This window comes from Nycticebus coucang, chromosome 8, assembly GCF_027406575.1.
Source record: "Nycticebus coucang isolate mNycCou1 chromosome 8, mNycCou1.pri, whole genome shotgun sequence".
Lineage (NCBI taxonomy): Eukaryota > Metazoa > Chordata > Mammalia > Primates > Lorisidae > Nycticebus > Nycticebus coucang.
In genome coordinates, this window is record NC_069787.1 from 41,327,598 (window position 1) to 41,355,106 (window position 27,509).

Sequence of the window (27,509 nt, forward strand, 5' to 3'; positions counted from 1 at the left end):
ACAAGGAACCTTGAAGGGTAGAGGAAAGCCATTTCTACTCCCCTACACTTGTTTACTTGTTGACTTGCCCCTCCCAGAGGACAAGGTCAGACCTAAAACCAGTCAGGACACAGGAAAGCATTGCCTTCCCTGGGTTGTACCCCCAGGGGCCTATGTGCCTACTTGGGACAGGCAGCCAGAACAGCAGGTCTGCGGCCACCCAGGCACTTTGCCCATAGGGACCACTCCTTATTCTTTATTTCCTGACCAGCTGTTGGCCCCATGTTCCTGCATATTCGTTCCAAGGGAGCCACACATGTTTTCTGGAAACAGCAGGGTCAGCAAACAGGGTTGGGGGAATCCCCCAGGAGCCTGTGCTGAGGATCAAGATGCCTCGTGGGCAAGAACTTATCCTAAGAGAAAGGCTGAATGATGATCAAGACTCATGACAAAGCCTGGGGGCACTGGATGGGGTGAGGAGAGTGCAGAGCCCCTCCCAGTGCACCTTGTGTCCTAGGAAGAGAGAGAGCAACAATACGAAAAGTCTGCCACCCATCTCTCTTTTCTTCCCTCTCTCCCTCTCCCTCTTTCTCTCTCCAGCTTTAGCCTCTGATCCCATGTGCCCCAATCCAAATCCAGACCCTTTTCCCCAAACCACTTCTTCACCCTCTTCTGTGCTGTTGATGACGGGGTTCCCCTTTCCCACCATCCAGGCTCAGCCTTTTGCCGTTGCCTTTACCTCCTCCTCCTTTGCCTCGAAAAGCCTGTCTTTGGTTCTTTCTCAGCCCTCCTCCTAACCCAATAAAATCCTCCAGGGGCCCTCAGCCCATTCCAGAGCCCCAGCACAGGTGACCTGCACCTTCACCAAGGCCTCTTCCCCTGTCCCCAGTGCCTGGGGAAGAGGTTATCAGCATGGGGTCAGGTTTTTGAGTTGATTTGTAAGGTAAATTGTGATGTCACATTCCCAATGAAGTTGCTTGGATCCTGGGCCAAACCCCCTTTGCCAAGGCCAGGATAGCTCTGGAGGAAAGAGAACAAGGAACAGCCCTTCTCCCTGTGTGCCAGCCAGGCTCCAGGCCACTCCTCAGCCAGGTGAGACTTTAGACCAATTTCCTCCCTAGTGAGCACTTGGGTTAAACTTCCTCCTTCCTAGTGAGATTGTTTAACAGGGCAGGGAGAGTCTATGGCAAACTTCCTTGAAGGAGGACAGCACCTGGGCTGAGTGGGAAGCAACTGGCCCACTCGCAGGCCCAGGAGCCATCCCATCTCTCCCTCTAGGCCCTCTGCATCTAGAGAAGGGTCGCCTAGGAGGCCCTTTCCCCCAAGAACCTGGAGGCCGGACGTTTAGCTGGGACCCAAGACACCTGCTGGATCATCTGACCTTCTTCACCAAAGCAGGAAAGAAGGAGCATTGAGCCCTGAGGTACGTCTCTTCCAGAATGGAAAGGGCTATTCCGCTGGGTCCACATTACTGAGAGAAAGGGAAATGAAGGTGAGAAGGGTGGAAAATAAGAACTCAAAGAACCCAAAAGGAAAGGATGAAAGGAAAGAAGGAAGGAAACCATATAATCAAAGAGATTTCTGAGATAAAGAAATCTCTTTTCTCTCTGAGAAAAGCAAGCGTATTTTATCTGAGGGGCCAAGCCTGATCAACTGATACTGGACTGTGATAAGAAGGATTCTGAGGCTGAGTTCAGGCTCAGTGCAAAAACATGCTATGATTGATTAGTTATGCCTACCATGGGCACAATAAAGACATATCAGGTGCTTGAGCCAGGAATTTGATAACCCACAATGCAGTCTTTTATCCTTAGCCACAGGGGCCCCTTACATTTTATTCATTCATTTCATTCACCCATCTATTCATTCTATTCAAAACATACTCTGAGAATCTCAAATATTTGAAGAATGAACAAAGAAAGGAACATTGTTCCTTGCCCCCCTTGAGTAGCAATAGCTGTCACTTAAGAGATCATTATTTCTCTGAAAATAATGATCTGTAAAGTTATGGCATAGGTACATGGGCTTGAGAGATTTTTCTAGCTCTGTAATGTCCTTTTACTCAATACTCAATTTTCTCACGTATAAAATGGAAATGATAGTCTGAATATCCCCTGTCAATCCCTGTAGTCCTCACTACCTATGCATCTATGATAATAATCACTAAGACATGTAAAATAACACCTAATATGTGTTAGGTAACAGCAGTCACTCTTTCCATCACCTCTAGAAGGAAGGTACAATTATTATTCCCACTTTGCAGATGGGGAACCAAGGCGCTGAGAAATTTAATAACTGCCCAGGCAGCCTGACTGCAAAGTTTGAGTGCCTGACTACTATGAGCTGACTCTATGATGCAGTTCATTCTAAGTCCCCAGCTAGAAGCCAGCAATCTGGGTGCAGAGGTATCCTTCCAGATGATTCACCCAATGAACATCAATCGAGTAGTCCCTGCTTATCAGGTAAACTATAAACAATGAGTAATAGGACAAAGTACCTATCACACGTGGTTCTAGCCAGACAGTAAAAACAACTTGCACAAGTAGTCATTTTCAAAACTAAGTCATTTTGACTTATGCCATGGAGTTAGTTAGGAAGTCAGGGCAGGCTACTACTGGCTTATTTGAATTACTTTGTCAGGTTAAGCATGAAGAAATTTATCTCAGACTCAGTGGGCAATTCCATTCCTATCTGCCAGCGGCAGCTGGGTCTCCGCCTCTTTGATTCACCAAGATGGCAGCTGCAGCCTCTGCAATGAGGTCACCAGAGTCTTAGAAGGTATTAGGAGATCAGTCTTACCTAGAAAGCCACGGGATCCAGAGATCTCACTGAAGAAAAGATAATCTTTATAACAATCACAATAACGATTCTAGTAAGTATTATTAGTATTCTGCCAACATTGAGCCCTGTATCTTTTCATTTAGTGTTTCCAATAATCTTGTTGACAGATTCTTTTTATGAACTGCTTCTTATCAGAGAGGATACTGAAGTTTAGAGAAAGTAAGTGACTTGCCCAGGGTCATATAGGTAGAAGGACCTACGTGATATTTCTATCTGTTACTTTAGTTACTGCAGTAAAACAAAGCAGGGGCAGTTGGAGTTAGGTTGTAGTGGACCTCTGTTCCCCTTCTTCTAGTGACCACCCTGATTTTCCTTTGAGAGCTATCCCCTGTCCTCTCTATGCAGCTGGTAGGGTTGACCTTTCTCTCTGGCTCCAGGGGTGGCCATGTGGTTCAGGTCTGGCTTATGAGTATGGTACCAACCATAAGAAGCATCTGCCCCTATGGAACTCCAGGCTGGGTGGGGGGCTGCCAGCCCCCCATACTGGCTGTCCCCTGCCCACCTGAAGTCATGCCAGACCTGCTAATACTGGATGGGAGTCATCCAAAGAGCAGTAGCCCCAACCCAAGGAAATGTTGGCAAACCATGACTTCAAGCATCCCTTACCCCAGGAAAATGCCAATGGGGATGTTAGACCCCTTGGCACTGCAGGCTACAAAATTCCTATTCAATGAAATTGCTGGGCATGTGTGAAAGTGCAGAGTTGAACTCAGAACTGTGTAAACGATGACCATTGACTGAAACTCCTAAAACCTCAGATACACAGGAGCAGACAGAGAAATGGACAGACTTTCTGGGGCAACCACTGAGCAGAGCTGAACTCCTCCCCATGTTGCACTCCATCTTGGGCACGACCATCTGGATGACCTCATGTCCAACTCCATCTCTTACCCTCTTGTGCCAGAGCCGCTGCCCCTTCCTCTCCTCATTTTCTCCCTTCTCAATCTCTCTTCTCTGAGATTCTCTACTGGCCTAACGCTTCCCTCCCCAGCCCTTCCCTAGCAAATTTAGCCTCCTGGGTGCCCAGTACTAAGCAAGTCACGTCCAGGTGACAATCTCAGTCAGTAGAGCTGGCAGGAAAGTCCCCCTGAACACTTTGGTGCAGACAGGGGACGGACAGCTTACCCCTTGCTCACAGATCCACCGGAGAGAGCAATGGCTGGTGAGTGGGGAAAGAATCTTAGAAACTCTCTTAGCCCATGGAAGCCTTTTCTCCATCACCTTGGCTGAGCCAAACCCAGGCAGGCGCAGATCAGGGAGCACCTGGGACTTGGATACACCTTGAGCTGAAAGAGGCTATGTCTAGAGCAGTGGCTGGCAAACTGCAGTCTACACGTCAAACACAGCCTGCCACATGTTTTTATCAAGTTTTACTGGAACACAGCCACATTCATTCTTTATTGTCTATGGCTGCTTTCTCATGATGAAGGCAGAGTTGAGTCATTGTAACAGAACATACAGCCTGCAAATCTCAAAATATTTACTGGTCCTTTACAGAAAAGCGCTAACCAGCGTTCAAGAATAGATCAAAGTGGTTAAGAATGTGAACCCCAGTACACGTTGCCTGGGTTTATATAATGTTTCATGGATCCTTTGTATCTCTGACTATTACCAGCTGTGTGACCTCACCCCTCTATGCCTCAGTTTCCCCTACTTTCTTCTTGAGCTGTTGTGAGATTAAATTAGTTAAAGTAAGGGAGAGTCTCAGAGCAGTGTCGGGCATGTGGCCTTTGTTGTCTCATTCTGGAAAGCACCTAAGGAACTTGGAGAGCAAAAACCCTCAGAATCTTGTGCTTTTTCATACCTTCCTGCATTTCCTGCTTCTTGGTCTGACTAGCTCAATACTTCTACCATTGGCCAAAGCTGGAGAAAACCATTAGAGTCAATCAACACAATTATAACAGGGCATAATGGAAATAATAGGCTTAATTCCTTCCAAAATAAATGTCACTGGAACAAATTATCCAAGCCACCAGCCTTATTGTTTATGAATTTGCTGTTTACCTCCATCTGTTTTGGTGACATGATCAAGAATTACCTAGAAATACTGCGGGGGGGGGTCCAGAAAAACTATTTAGAGAATGAATGGTGGCCTCTGTTACTTTGATTACTTCTCAGAAGCCTGGGCCAGATGGTGGATGTTCAAGATGGCTTTGGGGGATGATTGGAAACTGAAGGCAAGGGGCAACTGGGTCAAGACAGGGTTTCACACCCCCTGGCTTCAGGTGGGACCCTCGGCAGTGCCCGGACTCATTTGAGCTTGTATGCGCGTGTGCACATATGTGCGTGTATGTGCCTGTGTGTCTGTCGATATATTGGTCACTTCCAGTCTCTGGGTGTCTTTTTCTTTTTCATTCTGTTTATGTCTCGCCACTTCAGTCTTGTCTCTTTCTGAGTTTGTCTCTCTCAGACCCTGTCACCTCCTCTGTGGAGTTTCCATCTCCCACACTTGTGCATGGAGAATTCATCCCTTGCTGCAAACCCTGCCCACAGGGGGGCACTGGCAGAAATGAGTGAAACAGAAAGGAGTGAGAACAAATATTGTCCCTGGCCTTTGGTGAATTCCATGGATGTTGAAAAAAATGGCCAGAGCTTGAATTTCCAGAAGAGGCTGGTTAGATTCTAAAGTCTGAACATGTCCTCTGGGCAGAGTTCCACTTTGGAAAAAAACATCGTGCATGGTGGGAAAAGGGAAAACCCGTTTAGATTGAGGGAGTAGCTCCTAGTATTGTTCCTGCCAATTTCCTTTTCTGAACAGAAAGCCACTGACTTCCTTCAAACAATACGTCCTGCCCACCTACTATGTGCCTCGGTGCTAACACCAGGCCACTAATAAAGAAGGCCCTTGAGTGCTGCTGTGGGGAGGAGAAGCTGACCCCCAAATCAGGGCTGACCATGAGAACAACAAGGTGCCTTCATGGGGGGATTCTTGGAATTCCTAGGAAAGGGCCAGTGGCCAGGATTTATGCAACTTATTTTTCCACCAGGGTGCTCTGCTCAACCCTCCCAGGCAGGAGGGAGAGTTTCCAGTTCTCTGTCCATCTTGGCCCTGCAGCAAGTCATGGATGAGATGAGAAGCACCTATGTACTCAGACCTTCAGGACACAGGAAGAAACGGATGTCCTAGCTCCTGTAGGGACATTAAGAAATGTCACAGACCACAGGCAGAGAGATGCTATGATGGAATTTTGTTTCCATGAAAAGGATAAACATCCCTATAGGAATCCTGCCGTGGAGGTGTACTAGCAGAGACGTGTGGGGCCTGTCAACAGGGACGAGATGGGACAGATGCTGGCAGGCCAGCAAACCCCTTCCAGACAGGCAGCCCCACTGCCCGACACCCCTCCCAGGACAGATAGCATCACCCTCATTTTACGAAGGAGGAAATCAAGGCCTAAAACACTGCACCCCAAAAAAATCAACTGGTAAGTGGCAAACACTGGTTTGTCAGATCCTAAAATCCATCGGCTTTCCCACTACCACAGTCTTCCTCTGCTGGATTCTATCAAGACCAAGACCATGACCATGTGCACTGCCCCAGCTGCTCAGCCCTGGGTGTTTACATTTCCTGGCAGAACATGTCTGCAGTAGGAGGTGTGTACGAGCTGAAAAAGGGACCTGGTAGCCCCAGACTTACAGACAGCTAGTTAGCATCTCCAGGAAATAAAGAATGTTCTTCTCCCTGGTTTCCACGAAACTATCCCAGGGAAGACACTGATTGGCCTTACCTAGGTCATGTGCTCACTCCTGAACCAATACAAGGAAATCCCAAAGCTCTGGTTGGCCGGCCACAAGGTGGGGTGCCATGCCAGCGTGCCCACATCCAGGACCTTAGGTAGATGTTTAACCTTGGCTTGGAGAGTCAGGGAAAGCTTCTCAGAAGAAGGAATGTCTCCACTGAGCCCTGAAAGATGAGGAGGAATGTTCCAGGCCAAGAAGCAGGAGAACAGTGTTCAGACGGGAGGACTAGCAAGTGCAAAGGCCTGGGGATGACCCAGAGTATGCCTTGCTCACAGCCATATCCCCTGGGGCCCAGGCTGCCTTCCTGCAGATCCTCGGAGAGCTTCAGGAATGAAATCTGCAATTGGTAATGTGGCCTTAGACAAGTTACTTGCCCTCTCTGAACTTCAGCTTCCTTCTTTATCTGATGATTTCATCATCCTAACCTTTTAGGACTATGCAAGAATCCAGTTCTTTTAGTCTCTAAACAAATATGTCTCCAGCACCTCCTCCATGCTTATCACCTAGGACTTCGGGAGACGAGGCATAGCATGGAAAGGAAAGGTGCACTTGGGGCTTATGTGCATGGCTGACCTCCAGCCAGAAATCAGAAGGGGGGGTTGGGGGCGGGGGGAACAGAGGGTGAGAACCTAGGACAGTGAAGGTGGATAATGGTCTGTCCAGTCAGGGAGGAGTGAGGCAGCTCCCAGTGATTCATGCCCTCCCCACCACTGTTGCCAGCTTCCCCACCTACCTATGTGAGCACCTGCTGTTCTGGGGCCACACTGCACCTAGGCCGGCTCTGTATGTATCCAGGGTGATAGGACCTTCCTCCCTGTGCTTTCCCCAGGCAACTTTCCAACCTGAACAACAGGTTGTACCAATCTCCAACAGGAAGAAGAAGAAAGGAAAATGTTTCAGGTTTGGGTGACTGCAGAGGGAATACCTGCCCCACCCTGTCTACCTGTCAGAGACATCTTTACCCCTCCTTATCCTAGCAGGCCAGGCCTGGGCTCCAGCTCCAGATCACCCATGAGCTGCCCAGGTGAGCAGGTTTGACACCCGGGAGACCAAGGAGCCCTGCAGGTGCTGGCTGGGTAGCCAGGGACTCAGCCAGGAAAGACGGCAGATGGGAAGAGCCCTCCCAGCCCAGCCAGGACTGAGCTCTGCCCCTCCCCACACCCTACCTGGAAGCCAGAATCCCTTCTTGGCCTGGGAATGACAGCGAGAGGCTAGCCCCTAAACAAGGTCGTGTCCCCTGCCCTCCATCTGTCTCTCTCTGTCTGCTTCTGTCGTGTTCTGTCTCCCTCTCTCCATCTCTCTCCCCATCCCCTGAACCCCTCTCCTAGACTGAATTGACCTGGATCAACTCCCTCCCTGTGCCCACTCGCTCCAACAATATCCATGTCTGCCCCCCTTCTGGTCTGTCCTAGCTCTGCTAGCTCCTCTACATACAGGGGACCCCACACAATGTCCTTCAAATCTCGTGCAGGGGCCCAGGTTCCTGGACTGTAGGCCACACCCCACGCACAGTCATGATAATAGTATGCTTTTTTATCTGGTATGGGGAAAAATGGGTAATTTGAATTTCGGGAAGTTAAAATTTCTGAAAATGTCTGTGGGTAGAGCCAGGACACCTCAGTTTTCTGACCTGGAAGGCCTTAACAGAGTGGGGCCAGGTGGAAGGACTGTTATAATCCACAAAAGCAGAGGTGGTTATACAGTTGCTATTGTTTAAATGCTAAGGATTTATGGAGCCGAGTAACCCACATGTACATAGGGGGAGGTGAAGACACTTGCCCACAGTCAAAGAGGGTGTCGGGGACAGTGCCAGGTGTGAGTCCTGGTCTCCTGCCACAGGTCTAAGCCCTCGGCGGTTGGGCTCTGGAGACTATGTCTGTTGAAATGGATTCTTAGGATAAAGAAGATTCTGGGGTGGAGAGGAGGAGGAAGAGTGATGGGAGCAAGGTCACTGAAGTCAGAGAAAGCCGCCTGCTGCCCCCAGGTCGGCTGTGGGTCTGAGACAGTCTCCACAGACCTCCTGGTGGCTTTCAAAGCTGCCGAATCACTGGTAACTACCCAGGACCTGGGGGTGACACAAAAAAGAGATGGGGGAATGACCCTGCCATTACTCAGGACTCAAAAAGGGAGGAAACTTTGGTTTCAGGCTGCCTCTGAGACAAAAAGCACTGACAGTCAGACCTGTGGGGAGTGGCAGGGAGCGCTCAGCAGCTGGAGATTTGCACCCAAATTCTGGCTCTCACCCTTGCAAACTGAATAACCCTGGCTGAACTATTCTGAGTCTGGCTTACTTGTCCCTCTAATGGGGCCTGTGAGGATTCAAGGAAATACATGTAGACAGCGTCTGGTGCAAACTCGCCTGTAATATTCATTACTCTTTATTTTGGTACTTTGACAAAGATCACATAAGCTTCTGCTCTGTGCTGGTTTCACTGTTGTTGACTAGGTAGCTCAACATTTGCGAAAAGGAAGGAAGGGGGAAAGAGGGAAGGAAAGATAGATGAATGGACAGAGAGATGAACAAATGGATGGATGGATGAAATCAAAGCCTCCAAAAAATAGTGGCTTACCAGGCTGCACCTTCCTCTGCTTTCTAATCTCTACCCTTAAAAGAGACATAGTAAGTTAGATATACAATTCCAGGGGCAAGAATGAAGGAGAGGTGGAGGCAGAGAGGAAGGAGGAAAGTTACCCGCTGCTCACATGGCAAGCAGTGAGAACCCACTGACGAGCTCTTCAGTCCGAGGTTTCTATCTCTAACCTTCAGTCCTGTTCATTTTCAGACCGGACAGCAGTTTTCAATTTGATCTTCTCCTCTGGCCCCACGCTGCACTTCACCCAGACAGGATGAGAATATCAGGTAGGCCCAGGTCCTGAGGATTCTCCAGTTGGGCCCTGAAATTGTTTTGGACTCATCTTTCTGTCAGCAGTGTCTGCACATCCTGGGCTCAGAGGTGGGCTGGCTGTATCTGTTCTCAAATCGTCAGGCCAGAATTCCAGGGGGGATCCAATCCAGGAGGAGCTCAGAGGAGTGGGAGAGGTGCCTCCCTGTCACTAGGCTGAAGGGCGGGAGTAACCTTGGCACAGTGGCCCACCTGGCTGGGATCATAGTGATTGGTCCCATTTTGGAAACACCTGGCCCTGGTTAGAAATTAGGGATAAAATATTTACCTCAAGGAGGGCTAGTCTAGAATCCATAGGGCTGAGCCTGAGGAAGGCAAAGGCCTTCTGGTCCACACCCTTTGTAAAGATAGGGAAACTGAGGCAGAAAACAGGAAAGGCACCTGCCTCATTACCATAGCTGTGAGGAGCCAGCAGCAAGTGTTTGGGAGGCAGCCTGCTTCTCTGGGTTCAAACCCTACTTCTGTCAGTTACTAGGCAAGTGACCTTGTGGAAGTAATGACTTCTCCAAGCCTCAGTTTCCTCATCTGTAAAATAGAGGTAATCAATAGTGGAAAGATGAATTGGCATCATGTATTTAAAAGTTACTCACAGGGAACCCAGCACAATATATAATATGAGCTATATAATATGAGCTGATATCCAAGAGAAACTCTGGGTATCACTCTGTGCCCCAGAAAACAAGAGATCCTCACAGACCTGTGCCCCACCTCACAGAACCCAGGGGTCTTTCTCCTTCACTCCAAGTAGCCAGAGACTAACACAAGGCCACAGAGCTGAAGTCAGAGCTGGGGAGCAAGGGTGATGCCACCAGGGAGGTTGCCGACTCACATGGCGGGGGTTGGAGGGGAGACCCAGAACTTGGCCTGAGCCCTGAGGGTTGGAGTAGAACAGGCAGACCTGATTTGGAAGACAGCAGGGTGGGTGAAATGGACCGGCTTTCTGGTCCTCGTAAGGAAAGGGAATGCCAGGAGGCTCATCCCCATGTGTGGGGTTGGTCCCCAATAACATGGGGGATCAAGGAGCAACCTGGCTGTGAGGCAGGGGAGGCTGGGAGCAGTGGCTTGATTGAAACTGCGTAACAAATCCAGTGTGTGGTCCTTTGTGGTGGCTTGGGGAGGAAGGGGGTTTGATGGAAACTAGAAGGGAACAGCCTTACCTCCAAGCCACCCTGGACGCTGCCTACTGTTTGGTTTTTGTTTGTTTATTTGTCTGTTTAGCAGGCCCAGGCCAGGTTTGAACCCACCAACCCTGGAGCATGTGGCCAGTGCCCTAACCACTGAACATGGGCACCTAGCTGAGGCTGCCTACTGTTGATAACAACATCCCTTCCAGCAAGCTATGAGCTCAGTGGCAAGGGCGTTACCATGTCTGGTCTGTGACTGAGAGCCTCCAGCTCAGAGAGGCTGAGCTCCTGCTCAGGGTCACACAGCGCCGCTGGCTACCCTAAGTACTGGCCAAAGCCATCCTGCCTCCTATTCCAGGGCTCCCCTCCCAGAACCTGTCTGCTCCTCTTCTTCTGCAGTTCTCAGGCTTCACCTCAGGGGGTATATAAAAGTGGAGATTCCCAAGCCTTGTTCCTAGAGATCTTCTCTTGTGGGAGCCAGGAAGGTGCATTTTTAACTGTCTCTCCTAGGAGACCCACATGATCCCTGAATGGATTCACAATGGATTTTACTGGTCCCACGGTCCAGTCCACAGGTTTGGTGTGTCTGAACCTACAGCAACATGAGGTCTTGTGATGTGGCCTCATTATGGGGATCTGAGGAGGACTCACATGGTCATGTAACATGGCCTCGTGGCTTGGCCTAACACTGTGATCTTCTGGTAGTATCTCCCCGCTTTGTAGGTGTGCTTCGCCTCCTGGCCCTCATCCTTGCCCTGGTCACCACGTGGCTCTTCATTCACAGCTATATGAGCTTCAACATAAAAAACATCCGTCTGCCTCGCTGGCTGGGTGAGTGGGGCTCACTGCCGGGACAGGGTCTATAGACCAGGGCTGGGGACTGAAGATATATTCCTCAGTCCATCCCTAGGTGGCCCAGGAGACAGACATGGCAAGGTGTGCCCCTGCCTTTGGGTCCCCAGCCACTTGGGGGAGGGGAGAGACTTGAGGGAGGACACCCCCAGGCTGTTAGGAAGAGAAGAGTTTCAAAGCCTGGGCAACATGCGTGCCTGCACCAAGGGCCACTTTGGAAAGGTGACCCCAAGAAGGAAGGGAAGAAAGAAGGAAGGACAGAGAGAGGAAGAGAAGGAAGAAAGGTATATATTTTAGGGATAAAAATATTTGAGAGCCTTCACCTGCTGCTCTCTTTCCCAGCTCATTCTCAGCCTTCAGGTCCCTGCCCAAATGTCACCTTCTCAGGGGCCATCCCTCACCCCCCAGTTACAGCCAAACCCCACCTAGTTTAGCTTCTCTAGCGTCAGCCTATTTCCTTCAGAACACCACCATCATCTGTCATCACGTTTGCTTGTTTATTTGTTTTCCTGGTTATTGCCTATCTCTATCCACTAGAATGTGGGCTTTCTGAAGGCAAAGATTTTATTTTGTGTATTTCTGTCTCTCCAGCACCTGGCTCAAAACCTTTGCCTAGTAAACATTTGATGAATGAAAAAAAAAAAATGAATGAGGGGAGATGGGTAGGGTGGGTGGATGGACTGATGGGTAGATGGGTGGAGAGATTATGAATAGATGGGTGGGTGGATAGATGGATGGATGAGTAAATGGAATAATCAACAGATGGGCAAGTGGATGACGGATGCTGGCACAGTCTCATTTATTCTTCACGAATGCCCCATGGAGTGATCCATGGTTTGATTGTGGGATGGACTCAAGCATGATCCCTGATGCGGTTGCACATGTGATCTGAGAAAACAGGAGCTCAGGGAGGTTAAAAAACTCGCCCAAACTCCCCTTAGAGATATCAGAACAAAAACAGAAACCCAGATCTAGATTCAAATCCTTTGTGATAAAGAAAGGAGGGAAGGGAAGGGATTTGCACTTCTGTATGGTCCTTACTGAAGATCAAGAATCACCTCTACTGACAGAGTCAAACATAATAGTCTGTAGTGACCCAGGCCAGCTCATAGCTTTCTAAAGCAGTAAAAAACCAGTTGCCCCATCTTTAACACAACCCCAGAGTAGAATGTCTGAGATCCCTTACCTATTTCCTTTTATCAAGCATGATCCACAGTCCACATTAGGACTGCTAATAAGGTTATGTAGATGCTCGGTGGCCACCCTGTCCCCAGCCCCAGAGCACTGCTTTTATAGACTAGAGATTGACTTGGTTGTGCTGACGGCCTCAGAGGAGAGAGGCTGGATCAGTACAGGAGGCTCAGGGTGGGAGTCCGGAGGAGAGAGCATGTTCCAAGGTGGGAGAATAGCAGTGGTTAAAAGGAGACCCCAGTAATTATTTTTCTCCTAGAACTCAACCATCTGGGGTTTGGCAAGTCAATACCAACAATCATTAAGTGTCCATTGGGTGTTGAGCTCTGTGTGGAGTCCCAGGACCCCCGAAATGCGGAACACAAGGTCTCTGCTCATGATCTGAGTCAGAGAGACAAACAGATTTGATTACAGAGTACAGAAAAATGAAAGTGCATGAACATGATCCAGAGTCTCAAGAAATGTTTACCGTGGCAGGAAATATAACAGTGGGTGATGTGACCATCAAAAACCATTCGCGTTCTGGCACCAGAAAAGGAGTAAATTTCATTTACTTCAGAGCTTCCTAACCTCGGTGCACATAGTCCCACTTTGTTAATTAATGCATGAATATAGAAGCACATATATTACTATAGCACAAATGTATCTTTTATTTTTGTTATACCAATATAATTCCTTCGTAATTCAATCTACTTTATTTTATGCATTTAATAACTTGCAGTCTGTTGAAATGGAAAGTACTAAGTGGGAATAAATTTATTCTGAGGAGAGCTCATAGTCTTTTCCAAAACCACCAAAGGGATCCACGGCACAGAAATTGGGAGATTAAGAGCGCTGATTTATCTGGCAAGTTAGGCGGGGTTCTTTCAGATAAGAATGACAAACTCAGCTCTAGCTGGTTTCAACAAAACAGGATGTCTTGATGTCCACCATGGGCCTCTGACTTCAGGTGTGGCTGGATTGAGGGACCCCCTCAAAGCCCCCACAGCCTGTGTCTGTACGACATCCCTGGGCTCTGTTTGTTGCTACTTCACCTCAGCAGGTCAGAACCTCCTTCCACGCACGGCTTCCTCTCTGAGGCAGCATGGTGACCTCCAGATGCTTGGCTGAAAAAGGCATTTCTTTCTCTCTCCCTGAGGGCCATACAGCAACCCAGGGAAGGACTCCACCTCCAGAGGAATGTAACATTATTCCTGCCATTTACAGTGGCAGGAAATATAGCAGTGGGCGATGTGACCATCAAAAACCATTCATGTTCTGGCACCAGAAAAGGAGTAAATTTCATTTACTTCAGAGCTTCCTAACCTCGGTGCACATAGCCCCACTTTGTTAATTAATGCATGAATTTAGAATCACATATATTACTATAGCACTGGCTATAGAGACTGGGTGACATGCAACTCCTGGGGCCTTGGAGGCAGGGGCAGCCCCCTGAAGACACAATAGAAAGTGTGGAAGTATGGAGGCCCCCCAGAAAATGCGAGCTCCTCTCCTGGCATTTCTGCTTCCACTGGGGCCCTGTCCTCTGGGACTTACTGCCAGTGTGGTAGGAGACCTGACATAGAACAGCAGAAACAACCAAGACATAGTATAAGAGGCGATGTCAGGAAGTGTCCAAGGCCCTGCAACCCAGCGGGACAGTAGGTGCTGCAGGCAGTCAGAAAAGAGATGTGTCCACACAGGCCCAGTCACCAACAGCAGCACAGGCTACCCTTTGCTGGGGCCCAGGGTGCAGCCACTGGGCTTGGCCTTTAAGATTGAGCTCACGATTCAGCACCATCCCCACAGCCCGGGGATGGTGCTGTGATAGTCTCCATGTGCCGTCAAAGAAACTGAGGCTCAAGGAGGTTAACCGTCACATACAGTCACACACAAGGAGCTAGGGCTTGAACTCCAGTGGGTCTCAAACACATCCCAGCTTCTTTTTAACCACAAGACAGCTGTGTATGTCTGCATGTGCGTGTGTGAGTGTATGTGTCTGTGTGTGCATGCATGTGGGTTGTGTACATGCATGCATTATGTGTGTGTGTACACATGTGTATCTGCATGTGTGTGTGCATGCGTGTGAACAGCTGACAGAGGCAAGGGACATTTACTCCATTTGAATAGTGTCATCTTAAACTCCCTTCCTCCCATCTCCCAGCTCCCAGCCACCAACCTCCAGGAATGCCAAAGTGCTTTCTCTCTAACCAAATTCTGTCTTCTCTCCAGGTGGCTCTACCTCCAAGGAGACCAGTGAGTATCTACCCAGCTCCACCACCCTACCCCTACCTTACCCACCTCACCCTCTGCTCCTGTCTGCCCTAGAGCAAGAAGGCCCAGGGTCCCTGCAGGTCCCAGAAAAACCTGGGTTTCCAGATTCTTCCCAGCCCTAACCTCCTACAGTGCCTTCTGAAGGCAGGGGTGGGGCTGCCTCTCAGCCATTCAGATTCTCTGCATTCCCTGGTCTGCCCCACCCCCACAATCTGGACCTCACCAGGCCCTGCCTCCCCTCTCCTATGCCCCCACCTGGCTGGGAGCACAGAGGGCCAGGACTGTGCTCCTATCATCACTCAGTGACCCCAGCCTGGGCTCAGGGTTCCTGCTCCTAAGTGCCAGGGGCCAAATCAGGCCCTACAGAGGCCCCCAGAGACAAACAGAAGCATGTGTTTATTGTCTGTTGGGGGTAGAAGCTCCACATGTGCCAACAAGGGTGGGGGAAGCACATTGGCTTCCAGAAGGGTCACCTCTTTCCAACAGGACAGGGTCAAGGAAGGCTTCAGGGAGGAAGTGACTTCCCAGCTGTGCCTCTTGGAGGAGTGAACAGCCTGTGCAAAGGCCCAGATGCAGGCATGTGTGGGGCTTCACTGGGGACTGGTCTTGGACAGGCAGGGATGAAGAGCAGGAGACGCTCTGGGTGGGCCTCAAACACCAGCCACTGTGGGGTTCTGAACAGGGCTTCAGCAAGGTCCTCAGCTCCTGAGGGGCAGAGAAGGTAGACAAGCAGTAGACCTGTGATGGTAACAGTAGTAACCACTGAGTGCCCACTGCATGCCAGACACGGTATTCAGAACTTCAGAGGCATCTCATACAACCCTATGCGGGTGCTATAATGAGCCCTTTTTATAAGTGAGAAAACTGAGGCTCAGAGAGGTGAAATCTTTTGGCCAAGGTCATGCAGCTCTAAATGGCAGAGCAGGATTCAAACCCTCACCCCTTTTTCTAACCCAGAGCCCATCCCCTCAATGCCTCTTTGCAAAAGTCCCCTCCATCTTCTCAAGGTGATGGTGACTCTGAAGAGGACTGCAGCTCCCAGAGCAGGATTTTACATGACTAAGAAGAGCATGTAGCTCAGTGCACTGTGGCATTACAGAGATCAAAACCTATGAGTCAAGCATGCCTTTAGCCCCATCTCCCTGAAGCCTCCTCAGTCATATTCTGGAGTAGACACAAGTGTCACAGCATCTTGGTGCTGAACACATACTTAGACATTACCTGCTGGTGAAATGGCAGATTCAAGCACACGTGCTACATGCTACCCTGTGGTAGACATCACCAATCAATCCTAGAATCCTTTCCCTCCAAGCCCACAGGCAGCCTCAGGACTTTATCATTGCTTTTAATGGTGGGTCCAAAATTACATTCAAGAGGAAACTTGTTTAACAATCCTGATCTCAACCAATTCTCTGATTTCACAGTTACCAAAGATAAAGGGAGAGGTTTCTGGAAAGTCACGCAGCAGATTAATGGAAGAACAGCCCAAGTCTCCTGACTAGACACCCACCCCAGTGCTCTAGATAACACACCCTGAGCAATGGTGTGGCTCTAGATAAGCACCACACCCTAAGCAATGGTGCAAGGGCTCCCAAAGGGGTTGGGCCTAGGGTGAGAGGCAGCTGGTGGGGCAGCCTTCCAAGCCAGGGCCCAGAGGGCAAATCCCCTGCCTGCCTGTGGCAGGGACCCCCTTGGCATCACCTCCCTTCATCCAGCGGCTCAGCTGTGAAGGCTGGATGGTCAGAAAATCAATTCCAGAAAAGCCTGCTTAAGCCAGCCTGTTGACAACAGGTTTATCAGACTTAGCTGCAGTTGATTAGGCTCTTGGCAAACTCCAGGGGTGGTTCCTGAGGCCTGGAAGAACCTCCCCCCTCCCTGCATAGGTGAGACCCTCTGGTCTCAAGAGTAACTGGCCTCGGGGCGGCGCCTGTAGCTCAGTGAGTAGGGCGCCAGCCCCATATGCAGAGGGTGGCGGGTTCGGACCCAGCCCCGGCCAAACTGCAACAGAAAAATAGCCGGGCATTGTGGCGTGCGCCTGTAGTCCCAGCTGCTCGGGAGGCTAAGGCAAGGGAATCACGTGAGCCCAAGAGTTAGAGGTTGCTGTGAGCCGTGTGACACCACGGCACTCTACCTGAGGGCTATACAGTGAGACTCTGTCTCTACAAAAATAAATAAATAAATAAAATAAAATAAAAAAAAGAGTAACTGGCCTCTGGGTGAGGAGTATAGGTTGCTGGAGGGTGCCCTGGCACACATTCCTCAGCAACCCCACAGATAGGACTGGGCCCTTCCTCAGCGTCCTGCCCACTCCCTGGCCCTGCCCCCTCTCTCCAGGCCCCAGGCATGGATGCCCACTCTGCCCTCTACAGCTCCTCTCGGGGCTCCACTCCCTGTCCTTCCTCTCTGGGTGATGACATCTTGGCTTGAGCTCGGCCACACGCATCAGGTGGATGTGCTGAAACTGGGCAGAGGGAGCCAAGGAGAGGCATTTCCTCTCAGACCCTCAGGGCTGCCCGCTCAGCCCAGCTGAGGGGACCCCAATTCAGCAGGTGCCCTGGTGCAGGCTTTATTCCCTTCTAGTTTACCTACTCAGTGGTTATATGGGCTTGACAAGCCTTGCACCAGTAGGCTGTATCCCCTGCAGAGGGGTACCGTTTCCTACTCACCTGAAGGCTCGCTTGAGTTCAGCAAGGGCCCTAGAAACTGCATCGTCCTTCCCAGCCTCAAGCCAGCCTGGCCCAAAGGCTGCCTATGTTCCTGTAGTGAAGATTTATTGAAGGCCTACTACATGCCAGGCATAGAGTTATGGGGACAATGTAACAAGATATAAATACAAAGTGCTTGCCCCAGTGCCCAGCACCCAGCATGTCCTCCGTATCTGCCAGATTCCCTAAGGAGCCCACTTTTTGCTCCAAATCACACACTGACAGACTAGGCTGGACGCCTGACACAGGGCCAAGGAAAGAGAGGCTGCCCAGTCTCTGCTTCCCCTTTGCAGGGGAACATTCTCTTATTCCACATTTACCCAACCTCCCTATGCTGCCTTCCAAACTGTCGGGTGGTGCTAAAAAGCACGAATTAATATAAATTAGAGCCTGCCAGGCTGAAAGCCCAGATGTCATCCCAGCTGACAAAGCCCATTGATGGCTGAGCCACTCAGCAGCTACGTCTTGGGGCCCTTGTCTCCCACTGACCATGGGCCTCCTAAATTTGCTGTGGAGAGGACACAGGTCTTGGCAACACCTGCAGTCACCACCAGAGGTGCCACATAGTGCCCAGTGGGTTCTGAGCACCATGCTGAACTGTGAATGAGAGAGCCAGAACGGCCCACCTGCTCCCTGTGATAGCCCAGGGCCGGCACTTAGCAGGTGCTCCGTGACAAGGGGCACATGACTGATGAGAGAAATACCCACTATGCACTGCACATTGACCTGTGTTCACTTGTGCCTCATGAGAACCCAGTGTGGAAGGCACCATAGTTAGCCCATTTTACAGATGGGGAAGATGAGGTGTGGGGAGGTTAAAGACTTCTCCAAGGGAGCCTGGCTAGAACAAGGTGTTCCCAGCCACTAGGCTGGGGCCCCCAGGAGCTTGCCACTGGGAATCTCTAGAAACTCACAAAGCTGCTTGTGGCTCAAGAGAGAGATTCTTTAAGAGAATTCCTTATTTGAGGTACCTCTGGTTACACTCTGCTGTGCTGGTCCTAGAGCTGTGACAGGAACCCAAAAATGAATTCTGGAGTACTCAGTCACATAGCCATTATTCTGTGCACTCTGCTGGAAGACAATGGTAGATTTCCCAGACTAGTGGTCTGAAAGGCTCCTACTTGGGGAAGCCTCTGAGCTTTGTCCTGAGCCTGCTCCATGGCCCTGTCTCTCCCATCTTCCCGCCTCCTCTTCCCTCTCCACCTTCCCCCACAGAGCCCTTCCTAAGCTGCTGCTCACCAAGGCTGATCTGTTCCCTCCCCAGAAGTTGTGAAGACCAAGTGTGGCCTCAGCAAGTCCTGCCCAGCCAACTTCTTCGCATTTAAAATCATCAGCGGGGCAGCCAATGTCGTAGGCCCCTCTCTGTGCTTTGAAGACCACATGTAAGTACCTCGGGGGTGCCTATGTTTCTTTTATTTCATTCATTCATTCATTTATTTAAAAATTCAGAAGCTGCAGGGGGCAGGCCTATGAGACCTGTCCACATCTTTCCCAGGCTTCCTTTTACTAGAATGTGTGAGTTACAAAGAATGATCCAAACAGCTTCTGTGTCTGCCTGCACCTTGCGAAGTGCTTTCCAGCACATCTTATTCCCTCACACGATGACCTGAGAGGTGGGGTTATTATTAAAGATACGGAGAGTGAGCCAGGACTTGACCCCAGGTCTGTCTATCAGCCAAGCTGCTGGGCTTCCCACAAAAGGTGCTGCTTGTGGAAAAGGCTCTAAATCAAGACCCAGGCATCAAAGCCCAGATGTAGCAGTTGCCAGGACTTCCACCCAGGTACAGGAGAAAGACCATATCCAATTTAGAGAGGAAAGGCCTCAGGGCAACAAGTTCGCCCTACAAAAGAACACAGGTGTTTAAGCCAGGATTTAAAACCTAAATACAACTTGTTTAGGTAAAACAAGGAAATTACTGGTTCACATATTTAAAAGGCCAGAAGTGGCGGACTTTAGGACCAGCTTGATCCAGGGATTCAAACTATATGCATCAGAGCTCCCTCTCACACCATCATTAGCTCTATTTTCGTCTGTCTGTTTTTTTCTCTGCTGAAAATGGACTTCTGTGGTCAAAGAAAGAGGCCACCAGCTAGTTTGATAGATTAGCCCACCCAAGCAACCCAATGGGAAGAGAGCTTTCCTCTCTGAATAACCACTGCAAAAGTCCCAAGACTGGATCACTGACTGGCCTAGGTCAGTCACATGACCACTCCTAGCCCAACCACTGTGGGGGCTGAGACATAGAACATTCTGCTTGTCTGAGCCTGGAGGACTGAGCTCAGTCCCAGGAACTATATAGCCTGAGAGTAGAGAAGACAAGTTTCCTGGGAATACCAGAAGATAAAGGTGTGTGTGCCAGGCCAGCAGAACATGGCTGTGCTCCTTGTGGGGAACCCAGATGTCCTGGGATGGCAGGAGCTTCCTGGCTTCTGTCTCCTCCCAGCAGCCAGTCCTCCTAGTCTGGGCAGGTGGGCTGGCCCCACCTCCAGCAGCTCAGAGCCCCAGGCAGGGACCTTACTTCTTCTCTGAGCAGACTGCTCTGGTCCAAAGATGCCACAAGAAACTCTTCAGAGAATCTAGCCCATCCCTAGTTTCCAAGAGAAAGCAGATGGCCCAGACTATTCCACATGTTCCTGATGCTTCTGCATAGCACCATGTGGGCCCTTTCCAAGTTCCCCAGTCACAAAAGCAGAGTATTCATTCTACTTGGGACTGACTATTGTATTTCGTTTTCCTTCTTCATCTTCAGGATCATGAGTGCTGTGAAAAACAACGTAGGCAGAGGCCTGAACATCGCCCTGGTGAATGGTGAGTTTCTGTTCCAGCCCCCAGACAGCTCCCACCAGGCTCTTTGCACTGGGCAAAGCAGGAGGTGGCGTGGCTGCCCTGGGAGAACAGAACTTCTGAAAGACACAATTCTTCTCCAGTCCTGGGAGGACACACTTCTTGAAACATGACCCCATCCTCAAAGCCACCCAAGCTTAAACCAACACCCACAAGGCCCCCAGGGATCACTAATGTGAGATCACATGCTGAATGCACACCTTCATTCATTCATTTGTTCGACAAATACAGGCAGCAACTACTGTGGGCCAGGCCCTGTATGGGGGCACTGGGCTCAGCCAGGAACTAGAAGGACAGACCCTGGCTTCACTGTGCCCACAGGTGTCAGCGAAGCCCACAGACAGTCCCAGTGTGGAGTCTGTCTCTGGAGAGGCAGGAGGCGCGATGCAGGAACTGGGGTACAGAGCAGGCCAAGGGGAGTCGGGGGAGGCTTCCAGAAGGAGGCAGTGGTCTGCTGAGGCCTAAAGGAGAGTAGCAGTTGCCAGGAGGAAATGGGGGAGGTAGGGGCAATATGGCGAAGGGGGTAGGGAAGGGAGAGGGAGGAGAAGGGCTTGAGGGGAACCACAAGCCCTCAGGGGTCTTTCCGGCTGAAACCTGTAAGAGGCAGTGGGGAGAGGTGAGGCTTGCAGAGATGGGCCCCTGCATGGACAGATGGAAGCCAAAGGATAGCCTGCCAGCTTCCTCGGAGCCTGAGTCAGGGCAGGGTGGGAAAGGCACGGCTGAGTGCTGCTCCTTCAGTCTAAGAGGGCCCAGGCCTGCTCCAGTCCAGCCTCAGGAGCGAGCTGTGGCATGGTGGCTCCTTCCATGCAGGGGGCTCAGGTGGTCATCTTGTGCACACCGGACCCTGGATGACTGTGGGTGCCTGGGGAGATAGCCCCAGAGTGGCGCCTCCTTCACTACCTCTCACAAAGCCAAAAGATAGAAGTAACCATCAGTGCCAATAGAGGTGACATTTATCAAGCGCTTATTGTATGCTATTCATTTAATCTCATCACTCTGCTAAAATAAAGTGATCTGTGCTCAAAATCTCCTTTTTCCAGATAAGAAATGGAGGCTCAGAGAGGCTAAGCAACTTACCCAAAGTCACACAGCCAATAAAACCATCTAGATTCAAACTCAGATCATGATGACTCCAGGCCTTAATCACTTAGGGAACTACCTGCCTAGACTAGAAATATCTCAAGCACATATACAGCACCTGTATGCCAGCTTGGTGGGAGGGGGAGGGGGGTCATCCAACATGTCACCTCAGAGCCTGAGGGCCCTCATCTATACAATGAGCCAGAACAACAAAAGAATTGCTAAAGATTCGGTTCATTTTTAGTGGGCAGAGATTCCTTTGAGAAACTGTTCAAATTATGCCACCATCTCCCCTCCAGTTACAGAAATATGCACGAGCACACATGGTCCACAAAGCAGTTTGAACAGTTCATTGGCCCTTTCCAAGTGCCTCAGTGGACACTACGTGGCTCCAAGAGTCCTGGAGAGGCTGCCACTGGAGCCTGGCCACACTGCCAGCTGCCACTGCCCAGGGCCGGTCCCCACCTGCTTCCAAAGCCACAAGCAGAGCTGCCATCCCCTCTGCAACAGCTCCATCTAGTGTCAGATATGGAAAATTGCAGTTTCCTCCAAACACCTGGGTTCCCGAAGAACGTGGCTTTTTCCCTCCTCCTGGCACAAAACCCAAAAACGCAATTTAGATTGACTCACTGCACATCTCTCTGCCTTCAAGAGTTGGAAGACTCAAATTGCAGATTATCTACTTACATGAGAATAATGATGAAGATTGTCATTATTCTTGTTATGATTTTGCAGCTCAAATTCATCTCATATGCTATTTTAAATATATGACATCTGGTTTACACAACCCATCGTGCAAATAAAAAATTGAGGCCAAAATGCTAAGTCATGCATTAGAAAGTGGCAGGACAGAACACAGACTTGAACTGAGTAGATTCCACTCGATTCCAGAGACACCCTCAGTCCTTATGTTCTTACACCTCTCAGAACAGCCCAGCAGTCACTGGGCACCAGCTTTAGTTCTGCACGTTCCTTACAGGACCTGACTTCGTTCAATTCTTACTCCATTCTTGGACCACAGACTACAGATTAGCCCTCTTCAGCAAACTGACAAGCAGAGTAACACATGACAAAAGATAATAGTTCTATTCTCTTGACCCCTAGGAACCACGGGGATGGTGATGAGACAGAGCATCTTTGACATGTACTCTGGAGGTAGGCTTCTCTCCTGGCACAGCAGTCACAGGGTGGGCTGAGCCCCACTGTGGAGCAGGGGAGCCTTCGGCGCGGGTTGCTGACACTCGTTTTTCACAGGAGACAACCAGAAAGAGGCACCGTGGAGGCTGACAGTTGTCCTGCCGCCTCTGAAACTCCTCCTCCCTGTTGTCTTATTTGGGATCTCCCAGATCCTGAGACCAGAATCCAAGTGCAGTAGTTTATTTGGGAGGTGAGCTCAGGAAATGACTGGAGGGGAGCAGGGAAGCAGGACAGTGGAAGGAAGGAAGCCCGTGCAGAATGTGTCATCGAGCCGTGCCTCAGAGATACCACAGATAAGCGGGGTGGGGGGGGGGGCGCATACCCCTAACTCCTTGGCACTTGCCAGCACTTCTGGCCAGGCCTCAGGGAGGCTAAGTGGATCTGGAGCCCAGAGAAGACCTTCAGGCATAGGAAAGCCAGTGCTGGAAGTCAGGGGCCAGGCAGTGTCACTAAAGTAATGAGGACAAACATGTGTGTGGCTCTGCCCACTCAAGCTCTGCTAGGCACAGTGTATTTGGATCCCTAGTAAACCCAAGGGCAGGTCAAGGCCTCCTGAGGTCCAGAAAGGACTTCTCTGGGGCTGTGAGCTCTCTGCGTCTGCCTACACGTGCCTTTCTTCTCTCTATGCCTTCTGAGCTTCTCTATGCCCATGCTTGTCCCTTAGGAAGTCTCTGCCTTCCTGTCAAGACAGGGCACTGACCTACCTAGGCTGAAATTCTGGACATCTAAGATCCCACCAGCAACTTCCTCACCAACTAGCCTCCTATGGGTGGATGGGACCTTCACCCAGCATTTCCAGTGTCTGTCAAAGTGTGGTGGGATTAGTTCCAGGCCCAGTCAGCCAACTGTGGCACCCAGTTGCTAACTCAGCCCCCCTCTAACACAGGGGCTCGAGGAGGAGAAAAGCAGAAAAGAGATCTGGGCTCTGCAAGGACCAGATTCCATCAGGGAAGAGGAGCTAAGCTCCAGCCCCTTCTTGGAGCCCAGATTGGCACAGTTTCCCTTCCATCTCCCTGAGACCATAGGGCCAGCTCTGGATTTGGCCACCAGGGGAACAGAGCACATGTGATCACTGATCCCAGAAAGCCCCTCACAGAGTGGAAGGGACTTTGCTTCTGCCAAAGCTGTATTTCCTGTCTCCTGAATCCTTCCTTCTTTGCCTCGACCCCCACAGAAAACCCACTTTGCCTACCTAAACATAAGAGCCCAGGAGTGAGAGAGTCCCCAGGCAGCAGAGAGCAGGAAGCCCTCTCAGCTCTGCTAACAGAAGGAGCTGAAATGTGGGAAATGGGGAATGTCAAGAAGGTGGTCAGTAGTACCCCTCAGAGATGGGCCTAGGACTTCAGAGGACCCTGCCTGGCCTCCTGCAAGCTACACCCCAGCTCATGGGGGAAGAGTCTGTGGAGCCAGGGGATGTGCCAATCTGCAGCTTGCACCAGGGCCCACACAGGCCTCTTCCCAGGCATGCCCCTCCCTCAGGCTGGTGGCCAGGGGACAGCTGTGCTGGATGAGAGGATGGTGTGGCTGGAACTGGGGCTTTGCAGTGTCCACACACAGATCGGCAAGGCCCTCCTGGTACAGGACAGAGCTGAGACAGGGCTAAGAGGAGAGGGGAATAGGCCCATAGCCAAAGGCAAAGGGCTCTCATTCATTCTCTGCCCAGGTGGCCTGGGGCAGGTTTATGGAAAAGGCTCCACCTCTGGAGTAGGGGAGCATTTGGCACAGGTTCCTGACACTTATTTTCCACAGGAGTATAGGACAGAGCTCTGAGGCACGGCTTGAGACAGGGCTAACACCTCTGGAGTTAGAGACTTCAGACTGCATGGACTGAAGCAGCTGGCATCCTGGGAGCCTCGAGGTGACCCTAGTGTTCAGTCCATAAGACTAAAATGAGGACTCAATAACCTGAAATAAAGAATGGGATGGGGCCCGGCCTAGCTGGTGGAGGGGCCGGGAGAACCTGATTTAGTCTTCTCTCTTCTCTTTCTGCCTCCCTCATTCCATCCAGCTGATTCAAAAGCAAGGAAGTTAGAATGAAAAAGGAAAAAAAAAATCCAAAGATCAAACTAAACCTTAAAATGCCTTATTATGAATTTGGATATGACTATGGCTAATGGGGACCCAGAAACAGAAGGATTTTGAAAGCAAATAGCCCTTTCCCTCAGGAGACAAAAGAGAACCGTGACTTTTTTAAGTGAGGTGATAATTAGCAGAAGGCATGCTTCATTTTTTCCAAATACCCACCAGCACCAAACTGTAATATCTGCTAAGGACACAAACAAATGAATGGTGCTTTACCACCACCCTCTCTTCATCTTAAAAGTTCAAGGACAGTTTCAGCTGCAGTGGCTGACTAGAAGGCTCTGTGTTACTGAGATGACTGGCAGCTGGCCTTAGTTGAGGAGTTGATTCTTGCCTTAGGTCCAAGGGATCCCCACTGGAACACTAATAATCAAGGTTAGCCTATGGGCCTGTGGGCAAGGCAGTGACATAAGGTCCTGTGCTTAGAAGAATGTCATACTTAGTTTGATGTTCTGCCATCTCAGTCTTGAATTTTCAATTTTTTTAATAAAAGACCCCTTGTTTTCATTTTGGACTAAGCCCCACAAATTATGTGGCTCTGCTAATAAATTTTATCTCAATTAGAGTATACTTACTGAGTTCTTGAAGCATTTTCACATTTGTACCTTACAAAGATGCTGTTAACAAGGCTATTACTCATCCTCTTTTGACAGATATAGTCTCTGATTTAACTACTGGGTTGGTCTTCCCAAAATTTCAGCATTTGAGAGCCTAAGTTGCCCCATGTCTACAATACCACTGAATTATTAATATTTTCCTTTATTTGGATTTTTTTAACCTAAATAATGTCTTAAAAGGAAGCTATGTATATTATTGCCTTATGTAGAAAACCATTATTGCTTGTTATTCAGGCAAGGTGATTACAAATATAAACACAACAGAAACAAATCAGCATCCTCACAGCAAGCTGGATGCTGATACCTCCCCAGGTGCTGAGCCTAGGCCTGCTCTCAGTTAAACAGAGAGCTTTGCAGGTTAGGGAGGCATTAAAGACACAAACAAATCCTTGATTCTTGATATAGCAGGAGAGCTAGAGTAGACACATATCTCTCTCTGATCTTGGTTGTCTGATGCTATGTGGTGTTCCTTCTAAAGTCAGCCTAGACAATCTAGACACTATCCAGCATAGAAGGGAACCGATAGTGTGCCAAGAACCCAGAGTTCCTGAGAGATGATTGGTGCTTTGCCTCTGAGGGGTAGGCCCACAAAGCCCCATTGACCAGTGGTTCTTACCCTCAGCTTCACATCATAGTCACCAGATGGAACCAGTGTCCAGAAGCCATCCCAGATCACCTGATCACCCCTCACTATCCACTGCTCACTCCCCCCAAGACAAAGGCTGCAAGGGGCTCCACCCCAGGATGCACTCTCCTTCTGGCTTCTGAGCTCGGTGTTCACCTAACCCAGGCCACTCCTGGATTATACAACAGTAGGATAGAGTGAGAATGACCAGAATCTCATTTTCCTTTCTCCCCCAGATGTTAATCACCTGGTGAAATTCCTTAAAGGAATTTCAGAGGGCACACTGGTGCTGGTGGCCTCCTATGATGACCCAGGGACCAAGTAAGTAGAAAACTCCACCTGCCAAGCCACATGGTGATGCAACCCAGACTCTGCATGCTTTCCCCTCTCTCCTGCAAGCTCCACCTTCTGGCAACTTATCCTGAGGAAATTATCAGACAAGTGCACAAAGAGGTATCCTAGAAGGTTCAACAAAGCCTTTGTTACAACAGTGTAAAACTGGAAACACTCTCCCTGTCCAATAATAGCTAACTGGTTACAGATATTATCATGTGGTGACATGTGATATATATTATATGGACATAAATGAAGGCATACTGCATCAAAAATGATGGTGCAGAAAATATTCAGGACATGGAAGAATACTCATATCCTAGTTCTAAGTGAGGGGAAGAAACCATGCATCAAAACGTTTATGATCATTATCTCAAAGGAAGGGGGTAAGGCTGTATTTTTAGTTTCCCCTTTTTGATGTTCTGTATTTTCCAAATGGACGTGTTTTATATTTATAAACAGAAGCAGCACTGTTTTAGCACCTCTCCAGCCCTATCAAAGCCCCTTTTAGAGAGAAAAGCTTGGACCTTTTTCTTGTCCTTCCCAAGCGTGGCCCCATTCCCTGCACTCTCCACCTAGGGCAGATGATGAACATGGCAGCAGAGGGTGGGACCCTCAGTGTGCTCTGAGCCCGCCACCTGGCGCCCTCCGACCCATCCCTGCATCCTGACCATCCCCTCTGGTCCTCTGCAGAATGAATGATGAAATCAGACAGCTCTTCTCCAAGTTGGGGAGTTCTCATGCAAGCAACTTGGGCTTCCGGGACAGCTGGGTCTTCTTAGGAGCCAAAGACCTCAAGAATAAAAGCCCCTTTGAGCAGGTGGGTTCCTGGCCACTGCCCCATCCCCGTGAAGAGGGTGGAGGGCCCTGGGGATGGACAGATGGGGAGTTGAGTGGGGGTGGAAAGGACAGGGGCTTTGTTGGGAGGGGTTACTGAGGAACATCACCTGGTTGTCATTCACTCCAAAGGGCAAGGAGCTCTGACTGGCTAGTCCCAGAGGGAAGCACCTTGGCTATTTTACCAAAAGTGAGTCACATGTAAATGCACTGGTATCCAGATAAGTACCAAATAAGAGAAGAAGGGAAAGGAGAAAAGGGGAAAAGTGAGGCATGGAGGGAAGAGAAAGAATTACAGAAATTC

At 49.8% G+C, this 27,509-nt stretch overlaps 1 protein-coding gene across 8 annotated transcripts in view; it reads left to right on the top strand.

Moving 5' to 3' along the window:
• FAM3D (FAM3 metabolism regulating signaling molecule D) overlaps nt 1-27,509 on the top strand; it is a 71,300-nt gene that overhangs the window by 40,666 nt on the left and 3,125 nt on the right. For 2 of the 8 annotated variants that reach the window (XM_053600324.1, XM_053600329.1), the window contains 8 exons: nt 9,345-9,421; nt 11,294-11,419; nt 14,843-14,866; nt 18,854-18,971; nt 20,340-20,398; nt 22,619-22,669; nt 26,272-26,356; nt 27,062-27,188. In XM_053600324.1, the coding sequence (XP_053456299.1) occupies nt 9,345-9,421; nt 11,294-11,419; nt 14,843-14,866; nt 18,854-18,971; nt 20,340-20,398; nt 22,619-22,669; nt 26,272-26,356; nt 27,062-27,188 (667 nt within the window). Of the gene's footprint in view, nt 1-1,145; nt 1,403-7,591; nt 7,789-9,344; nt 9,422-11,293; nt 11,420-14,842; nt 14,867-18,853; nt 18,972-20,339; nt 20,399-22,618; nt 22,670-26,271; nt 26,357-27,061; nt 27,189-27,509 lie in introns of those variants that run through there. The other 6 variants (XM_053600327.1, XM_053600330.1, XM_053600328.1 and 3 more) reach the window with 6 other exon arrangements.